The sequence below is a fragment of the Sphaerodactylus townsendi genome, linkage group LG02 (genome assembly GCF_021028975.2).
Source record: "Sphaerodactylus townsendi isolate TG3544 linkage group LG02, MPM_Stown_v2.3, whole genome shotgun sequence".
Classification (NCBI taxonomy): Eukaryota; Metazoa; Chordata; class Lepidosauria; order Squamata; family Sphaerodactylidae; genus Sphaerodactylus; species Sphaerodactylus townsendi.
In genome coordinates, this window is record NC_059426.1 from 83,471,570 (window position 1) to 83,481,144 (window position 9,575).

A 9,575-nucleotide genomic window follows, 5' to 3' on the forward strand; every position below is an offset into this window, starting at 1 on the left:
ACCTTTAAACCCCCATATGACTTGGGGACAGCATACCTGACATAGGACCACCTATTCTCTTATGAATGGATGTACCCAACCATTCTGGCCATCTTCAGAGGCCCTGCTTCAGGTACCCCTACTATTTGAGGCTTGATGAATGGCAATCCAAGAAAGGGCCTTCTTTTCCTGTCTCCCTCTATCGTTGTCATCTGCCAGTAGGTAAATAGTTTTTTGCTTTGTTGGTGTTCTCTTAGTAGTAGTAGTAGTAGAAGAAGAAGAAGAGTTTGGATTTATATCCCCCCTTTCTCTCCTGCAGGAGACTCAAAGGGGCTTACAATCTCCTTGCCCTTCCCCCCTCACAACAAACACCCTGTGAGGTAGGTGGGGCTGAGAGAGCTCCGAGAAGCTGTGACTAGCTCAAGGTCACCCAGCTGGCATGTGTAGGAGTGTACAGGCTAATCTGAATTCCCCAGATAAGCCTCCACAGCAGATTAGATACACGAGCTGTTAACCTCCTATGCCACTGCTGCTCCTAATAAGTAGCTCTTATTAGTCCTCCTCCCTGTTTTTGTGTGTTCTATGTGTTTATGTATCTATGATAATAATGTTTGTTTTAAATATTTACATATATTTGTATTTTAAGTCCTTTTAAATGTTTTAATGTTTGCTTCCTTGGGGTCCCTGAATTGGGTAGAAAGGTGGAATAGAAATGTTTTAAATCAATACATTAAAAAGGTTGGTGGTTCTCTGGATAATGCACACCTTCCTATCCAGATTACTTAATATGTACTTGGACTGCTCTCTTCCCAGGAGGATTGGAGAAAAGGAGGTTTGGGAAGGAGCACAGCAAAGATAAAGAAAAGACATCTAGAGCACAGTTAAACTACAGCACTGTGAGATTGTTCCAAATAAAAGTGCTGTTTGTTCACCAAAACAGAGAACAACCTCCGTGAGAAAACAGATTTATTAATTTTCAACTCTGTCTTCAGTAATAAGGAATAAATGAACTGCTACATGCATTAAAACACTAAGGCCATTTCTGCATGGCACAATTATATCAGGTTACAATCAGTATCTTATGATCCAGGTATGTTTTATCCTGGTTTCTTCCTTCGCATGGCTCCCCATTTCTGTGAAGGAATTGAGTGAAGACCGGGAGGAAATATTTCCCTTGCTCAACCCAGGATATTTGGACCATACAGAAACAATCTAACTTAGGGATAAGTCCCCCTGAATTCAAAGTAGCAGCACATAAGAATGGCCTGTTAAATGAGTTAAAATTAGTTAGGCTCAGATCATGTGGTAATGTTGGCAAGGTGACAGTGTATCTGTGTATTAAGTGCCTTCATGTCTTAGCTGACATATGGCGACCCTGTAGGGTTTTCAAGCCATCAGGCTAACATTGCCTTCCTCTGTATAGCAACCCTGGTATTCCTTGGTGATCTCCTATCTAAGTAGTAACTAGGGCCAACCGTGTTTAGTTTCTGAGATCTGAAAGGCTAGACCTAGGCCATCCAGGTCAAGGCAAGGTGTTGGTAAGTAAGGAGATGACAACTCAGACATTAAATATTCATAACAAAGTATGTGGAGAGAGAGAGACATGGTTTTGAAAAAGGCATTCTAACTGATGTATAGTCACGAATACTGATACCTCATGTTACATGAAGTGGCCTCAAGGCTTGATTTGGAAGATATTTATTCAATAACTACTGTAGCCACAACACCATCTAGTGGTTTTGTTCAGCCTCTTTCCCAGCAAACAGGAACTTTGTGGCAGGAAAGCTGAAGCATGTATGCTGCTTCCCAGTAAGGCAAGGTGCAAAAAAAAAAAAAAAAAAACAGCCAATGAGGTGCTTCAGGAGCAGAGTTATTCCTATCATTACTGTTGCTCCTTAGGGGTTCAGGTCTTCCAATGAGGTGTCTTTCAAGGCAAAGTACAGTATTTATCCCCACAACTAGTGCACACATGTGATACCTATGGGATGTTCACCCCAACATTTGACACTTTGGAAATCTGAAAAATGCTATCTTTGCCTTTAAGAAAAAAATGTAATTACCTAGAAGTGGCGGGCTATTCAGTGTCTTACTCCTTTGTCATAAGCAGATACTTTCAGTTTCTGAGCAGCTCGCACCCACCATTTTCTGCCAGCTTCGTGAGCCTCTGGGCTGCCTGCCAAGTGCAGAATGTTTCCAGTAAGTTTCCTCTGTTTCCAGCTTGTTCTGTTCCCCAAGTAAAACAGTCTTACCCGGTACTCGGGTAAGGTGTACTCGGGTAAGGTGCCCTGTACTCAGCCAGAACAGAGTGGGAGACTCACAAGCAAGGTGTAACAGTTCAAAAAAAAAAGAGGGTTTATTGCATAGAAGAATTAAGACCCTAACTCCTCCCAGGGTCTGACTAAAATAAAGTACTTGCTTGACTGGAACAACTTGAAGCTTGAGACTCTGATTCTTTCTTGACTTCTTCCAAGAAGGTCCACTTTGTCTGTGCTTTTTCTTGGTTCCTTCAGTGTCCTCTACCTGGACTCTACTTTCTGTAACACCTTAGACTTAATGCTCCTTATACACCTTAGACTTTTATATTCCTTATACACCTTAGACATAAGAGATGTTGCAGCCTTCCAGCTCCACTGGCACCTTAGACTAAATTAACTGAACAAGAGCACTACTGGGTAATGAAAGGAAGACTGCCTCTAGGGGGCTTCTTAAAGGGACAGGGTCTAACTACAGTTCCCTTTCTTAGTACATTATACAAAAAGAACTAAACCCATGCTAACTATAGGGATAACTGAGACTTAATAAGAAATAGTAAGAGCTTCTCTGGGCCATGACACAGTTCATCCATATATCATTTCAGTGTATAAAGTTCATTAATAAAGTTAGTTTTTCCTGGCAATCCCGCGCACATGTTGTTTTTCCTCTCTTTTTTGTTTTCAAAGAGGTATCTTTGAAGCTATGATGAGATGTACCATAGTAGGTCACATTTTCCTACCTAACGTGTTACTTTTGCAGTCATATAGTTTTTTACTAACTGATATTGCTTCTTCTAGCTATGTAGAAGGAAAAAGAAGCTCTATTCCCTACATTCAATTGCCTTCCCCCTCCCAAGATTTCATCCGGCACTGTGCTCACTCTTTCAGTTTTCTGTCCTCAACTGAAAGGTCTAGGAACTTGTTATTTTAATGGAGGAAATTTACCATTTTCAAGTTGCAGAATTTGGGGCCAAATACCAATTTCATATCTGCACAGTGCAGTTGTAGAAAGGCAGATTACATGAAGCCTGAAAATGCTCTTTCACAAGAGCAGTCCATCACAAGGATGAGCAGTCAGAGGGGAATACTGTTGATTTTACTTAAGGAGTTTAATTAGCTTCCCAAGAGCCAAGCTGTTGAAGTCTCCTAAAAGTCCTTTTTTCTAGGACATCAAGAGCCACTAGGGAAGTACTGCTAATTACATTTACAGTTTCTCTGTCTTCATCACAAATATGGTTGTAACCTATTTCTGGATTCTTTTCACAAGTCTTATACAGACACCAGCCAATATATGCCCCAAACTAAGATGAATCATTTTGATATATTCTTGTAGCTTCTGGCTGTATTGGTGCATAAGGAGTTCAAGCCGCCTGAGGGTTAAAAGCAGAGGCATAACGGGGAAATGGTGCCCAGGGGCAACACCTGCTATGGGGACCCCGCGTGCCCCCCCCCCCCCACACGGCCCACTTAGTTTTGCAAGTCTGCAGGGAGGCCGGGGTTTCGGGAGACAGCGAGCTGCTCAGTGGATGCCTGATGCCGGCTCCTGCACTCCCCACCCCAATAGAGGTGGGAAGGCCGGCAGAAGCCAGTGCTAGGGCAGCAGCCTGCCACAAGCCCGCCAAAGTGCCCCTTGAGTCGAGGGGCACCTGGTGGTTCTGTGGCAGACTGCCCCCCTCTATCGGAGGCCAGCCTCTGATGGAGGTGGGGAGGCTGGCAGAAGCCTGTGCCAGGCCAGCAGCCTGCCGCAAGCCTGCCAAATTGCCCCTCAAGTCGAGGGGCGCCGGGCAGGCCCATGGCAGGCTTTTGTATGTGGGGGGTGATTTTGCACCCCTTCACATGACCTGATGGGCAGCTGTCCCTCTGGCAGGTACAGTCCTGGTTAAAATATTGTGTCCTTCAGGCAGGTACGCCCCGGGTAAAATATTGTGAAGGGCATTTCCTGGTGGGAAGCAGCTCAAGGATTAGAAAATGCCCCTTCAGCTGAATGAAATATTTTGTACTGTATATTTTTAAAACCTAAAAAAAGCATTTTAAAAAATAAATAAATAAAAATGCCCCATCAGTACTTTAGTTCTGTATAGCGCAGAACTAAAGGAGAACTGTTTCAGCTGGAACTGCTACTTTCAGGATCCGAATTTACTGGAATTAGCAGCTTTGAGGATTTGGGGGAATGAGGAGCAGGAGGAGATGTCTGCTTTTTCTAGATAATTTCCCACATTTCATGTCTGCAGGTTGCTACTTGTTGAGAAGTATCTAGGAGGTAATCTGCACATGAAGAATATTTACATGTTATAGGCCTGTTGGAATGGTATCACCTCAGACTGTAGTTAGGAAGTTGTATTTTTAAAAACTCTCCCCAATGGAAAAAAACCCTACTATACAGCGAATATTAGGATACTGGGGAGAGATTTCCATTGTTCACAGAGTGATTTTTCTACAGTGAAGAATTATGCCCCTGACATTTTGAAATGGTTCAGGCATCTGTACAATGTGATTTCTTTTAAATATGTAAGCTAGCCCTAAATGGGTTTGAAGATTCTGATTAAACAACATCTTTGTTCTTGTTGTTTTGCATATGTTCTGTTTCCAATATCAAATTAAATTGTTTTCCAAGCATGTGATTTCTGAATTATATTGATTTGTTCAGATCAGATTTTACTGAAAAGAGACAACAATATTGCCTTCTTATTTGGACACTTGTATTAGAAGGGTCTGCTCTCATATGGGTGGCCCCGGTTAGCTCAATCTCATCAGATCTGGGAAAATAAACAGAGTCAGACCTGGTTAGTAGACCACTAATGAAGAACATGATCGCTATGCAGAGGCAGGCAATGGCAAACCACTTCCGCACATCTCTTGCCTAGAAAACCCAAGGGGGTTGTTATTAGTCAGCTGCAACTTGACAGCATGTTCCACTACCACCTGCAGCTCTTCCTGGATAGAAAAATTCTGGTCATTGTGGTACATTTCCTGATTACATCTAATTTAGATTACTGCAATATAGTGTACATGGGGTTGCTCTTGAAAAGTATTTTGAAACTTTAATTGGTACAGAATGCTTCTGCCAGGATGTTAACTGGAGTGGATCGCAGGGACCATATCACTCCAGCCTTAGCTTATCTACACTGGCTCCTAATCTGTTTCTGGGTGCAATTCAGGATGTTGGTCTTAAACTGTATTTTTTGGGACCAACATACCTGAAGGACCATCTAATAACTTATTAACCCACTTGTCCATTATGGTCATCTTTGCAGGCCTTGCCTTCTGAGACCAGGTGGGTGTCAACCCAGGAGAGGGCTTTCTTGATCAAAGCCCTGGAACTCTCTCCACAGGGAGACTGAGCTGTCCCCTTCTGTTACCGTCTTCCACCAGTGGGTGAAGCCTTTTTTGTTTTGTTTGGCATTCTCTCAACAATCCCTACTTTGTAACCAATGTTAGTAAGTTGTGTATGTATTTTAACTGTTCTGTTGTATTTAACTCTGTTTTTAACTCTTTTTAAGCTATTTTAATAATGCATGTTTGGGAGGTTAATTGTAATGTTTTATAAAGTAATTTTAACTTGTGTGTTGTAAATTGTTAGCCGCCGTGGCAGAAAGGCAGGATATAAACTTTGTAAGAAAAAAACATACATAAGGGTCCAGTATAGCTGTTGGGGCCTGAGCTCAGGTTTGTTTGCAAACTGGATGTTGGATGAAGTTCAGGCTCGGATAGCAAGAGCTTGAAGCAGCCAAAGGATTCATCCGAAGCAAAGGGTTCTCCTAGTAACTGGAAATAATGTCTAGTCTTCTGAAGAACACTCAGATCAGGGTTGTACTCCTGGTGGCTGTTTGCTCGGTCCAGGCTCATAGGTATCACAGAAACATGCTAGCCATACAAACTATTTGATCTATCAAGGCTCTCTGTTTCTGGACTTAATTTGGCCGTGGCTTGATTTAACCCTGATCCTGGAAAACAGTATATGCCCAAAGGCAGTTGACAGTGAGCTCCCTCCTCACAAGCCCACCAACTCCATTGCTCCAGCTAGATGGGGTAAGAACCTGGAGACTAGGAGCCTCGGATCTGGCTGTACAAGATAGGGAGCAGACTACCCAAAATAAGGTCTGTTCCCTTTTTGTTTGGGGAATTGATGAGAAACAGACCTTGCTCTGCAAGAAGGGGTAACTGGGTTGGACTACCTATTTATAGCAAGGTTGTTAGAAATCCAAAGACCAAAGTAAAGTTTAACAAGTTCTATTTGGAAGCAAAAATAATAAACTTACACGTATGCAATTGAGGTAATACACACGCACAAAATAATACTGGAGAGTCCTAAGATTTAGGAAGAAGGAACAATAGTCTTTGTAGTAGATTGAGGTCGATGTTGGGTAATAATTACCTGGCCAGAAGAGAAATAGTCTGAGAAGCAGAGTTCAATGCCTGCATTGAACTCCAAAGAGATGGGGTGAAAGCAGCTGACACGCAGTGTAACTGAACCAAAGGCAGTCCAGAAAACACTGGGCACTGACTGCAAAGTGCACAACTAATTTATAGGAAAATTTAGCCATCTAGCAATGTTTAGAGAGTTTAATCTTCTGGGGCAAAGACAGCACTTGTCCTCCAAAGGAGAAAAATGAGGTGGACACAAGACTTGATGACTCAAAGAGTGTCCAAAGATTGATTAGATTGCAGGGTGAGTTGATGAAATCACAACTCAGGGTCCATTCCAATACAAAGTGAGGTGGTCTTTCTTAGAGGTAAAGCAGGAAAAGGATGATAGGATTAGCAAAGCTAAAGAAAAGTTAGCAGGAACCCTTGATTGTATTATATCGCTGGGTTTTGCATATCCTTTGTTGAACAGAGACCAGATGTGCTTCAGTCCCAGGGCAGGGACTCCTTTTCCCAGGCAGGGCTATGTTTCCTGGATGGCTTCAGGAAAAATGTAGCTAACGGCTACACATCCCAATGAGTGGCAGGCAGATTTTCCCTATTGGTACCACTGTGCACTTACAGGAGATAGCTTCCATCTTTGAACTATACTGTTAAAGCACCCTTTAGGAGAGGGGGACTAGTAGAGACACTGCTTCCTAAAAACTTATCCCTCCTCAGGTTTGACTGGTAACACTTAGGACTGGCAGGTTGGCTGCATCATTTGTAACTAAATCTTCAGGGACACAGTCTTCAACTGAGGCCTCAGTCCCAGGGGGTCCAGTAGTGCTGGGCTTCTGCTGAATCTCCTAGTCTAGGATCATCATGGTCATCCTCTGAGGAATCTTTTCTTGAGTCCAACACAGGAGAGGTCACAATAGAAGTAGCTCATAAAAGGGCTTCTAGTCAAACCACCAGAGTTCCAACCAGCTCCTTGGTATCAGTTCCTACATTGTGTTGCTTTCTTCATTAATACCTATATTAATATTGGCTCCCAACTCTCCCCCTTGCTTTTTTTTCCCCAGGGGAGGAATGATCCAGACTTGTGAACAGTATCAGTTTGTCCACCATGTCATGAGCTTGTATGAAAAGCAGTTTTCAAGGGCAGCAGCTGAAGAATGAGGATTCCAGATAATTTGTTATAACAAAAACCAATTGAACTCTAGCCAGAATCGTATGTATTCCAGAGCTGAGAAGACACACATGGGAATTTCAAAATAGAAGATATTTATTTATACATATATAAATATATATATAATTTTACTTTCATATTGCTTTGTTTTGCATTTAAGAGCTAAGGTACTTCTTGTCTTCAATATGTGACAGGACACCATCTTCCTCACCAAAACAAAACAAAACAAAAAAGGCCTATTTATACTGTAAATAAAATCAGTAGCTTCATTTGTTACAGAATTTAAAAATATCATTGTCAAATTTGCTATTTTAAACAAAATTAACATGATTGCTACTAGATCCAAATACAGTGTGAAACTCTTTGATAAATGTCTTGCTGAAATCTGTAGCGTATGTTGACTAAGCTTGAAAGTAACTTTTTTTCCTTTTTTCTGATTGTTTTTACATTTTAAACTACCGGATACTGTGTATATCATAAGAACTTCTGAGCCTCTGCATTAAAGGATTCAAATTGATTCATACTGAAGTGATTTTTCAAGTCTTTTGCCTTTGCTTATTGAAAACAGCCTTTACAAATTAGTAGTTCTGCCAAAACTAGGAGAGAAAAAAATACCACTTAGAATCCAGGGCACAAGCGTAGCCATGTTAGTTTGTTAGGGTAAAGCCAATGAAAGAGGCGAATAACTACTGAAAGATGGATAGTGGCATACATTCTGTTGTCAAAGTAGCATTCCTTAGTAGTTCCCTCTCTTTTTTAAAAAAAAAAGTTTTCTATTGCATGACTTCGTCTCGTGTCAATACACACACACACACACACACACACACACACACACACACACACACACACACACACACAGTATGAGATTTTTTATCGTTGGTAACAAGCCTGATTCATAATCATGTGCCCAGCTCTAACCTCAACCCAGATTTTTGGAGAGTTCATTCACAGTTAACCCTTTTACTAGGATTCCGTACAAACAACATACCTTGTATAGTCAGTTCAATGAATTTCCTTGCAGTTCAACACTAAGTCCATTTGCTCTGAGACTGATCCCATAAAGTTGAATGGATTTACTCCTTTTATACGAGTTTACTATTGATGTTGAACTTCAGTATATTTGTGGTGGTGAAAGCATTTTTTTCTGTAGCCTGACCGACTTGTTGGGGGAGTGGAATTTTGCTTTTCAGAAAGCTTGTGGTTTAACATATCTGGATCATATGAAAGCATCTGTTCTTCAGCTTCCTGTTTTATACATTGTTTATTCCTGCTGTTTGCTTGTAAGCTGCTGCAATTAATGACAGAGATTACCATGGTGAAACTATTTGAAGTACAGATGACCTTCTAACCCTGTGACTAGAAAGGTTCTCCCATACATATTATTTCATTCCTTGAAGTGACTGATTGATTGCACTAAGCTGGCCATGATTTCAACTGCCATATTTGCAAGGTAGGTGTATGTAAGATACTGTTACAGAAACTACTCCTTCACGTACATATACTCAATACATGAGTCATAACAAAGTGAATCTGAATAGAACCGTGGAGGCGAACCTTTGGCACTCCAGATGTTATGGACTAAAATTCCCATCAGCCCCTGCCAGCCTGGCCAATTGGCCATGCTGGCAGGGGCTGATGGGAATTGTAGTCCATAACATTTGGAGTGCCAAAGGTTTGCCACCACTGGAATAGAACCTGCTGGCACGGAGAACAGCATTAGATCTGAGATTGAGATGAGCCTTCAATGTGAAACATTGCTTTGGCCTCTTCCACACACCAAAATAATGCGTTTTCAAACCACTTTCACA

General features: G+C 41.6%; 1 protein-coding gene across 7 annotated transcripts in view; it reads left to right on the top strand.

The window, feature by feature from the left end:
* Positions 1-8,284, top strand: part of PTPN5 (protein tyrosine phosphatase non-receptor type 5) — a 119,726-nt gene extending 111,442 nt beyond the window's left edge. For 6 of the 7 annotated variants that reach the window (XM_048485806.1, XM_048485809.1, XM_048485805.1 and 3 more), the window contains one exon: positions 7,661-8,284. In XM_048485806.1, coding sequence (XP_048341763.1) covers positions 7,661-7,757 — 97 coding nt within the window. In that variant the 3' untranslated portion in view covers positions 7,758-8,284. Of the gene's footprint in view, positions 1-5,485; positions 5,657-7,660 lie in introns of those variants that run through there. The other variant, XM_048485810.1, reaches the window with a different exon arrangement.
* The last annotated feature ends 1,291 nt before the right edge of the window (positions 8,285-9,575 follow it).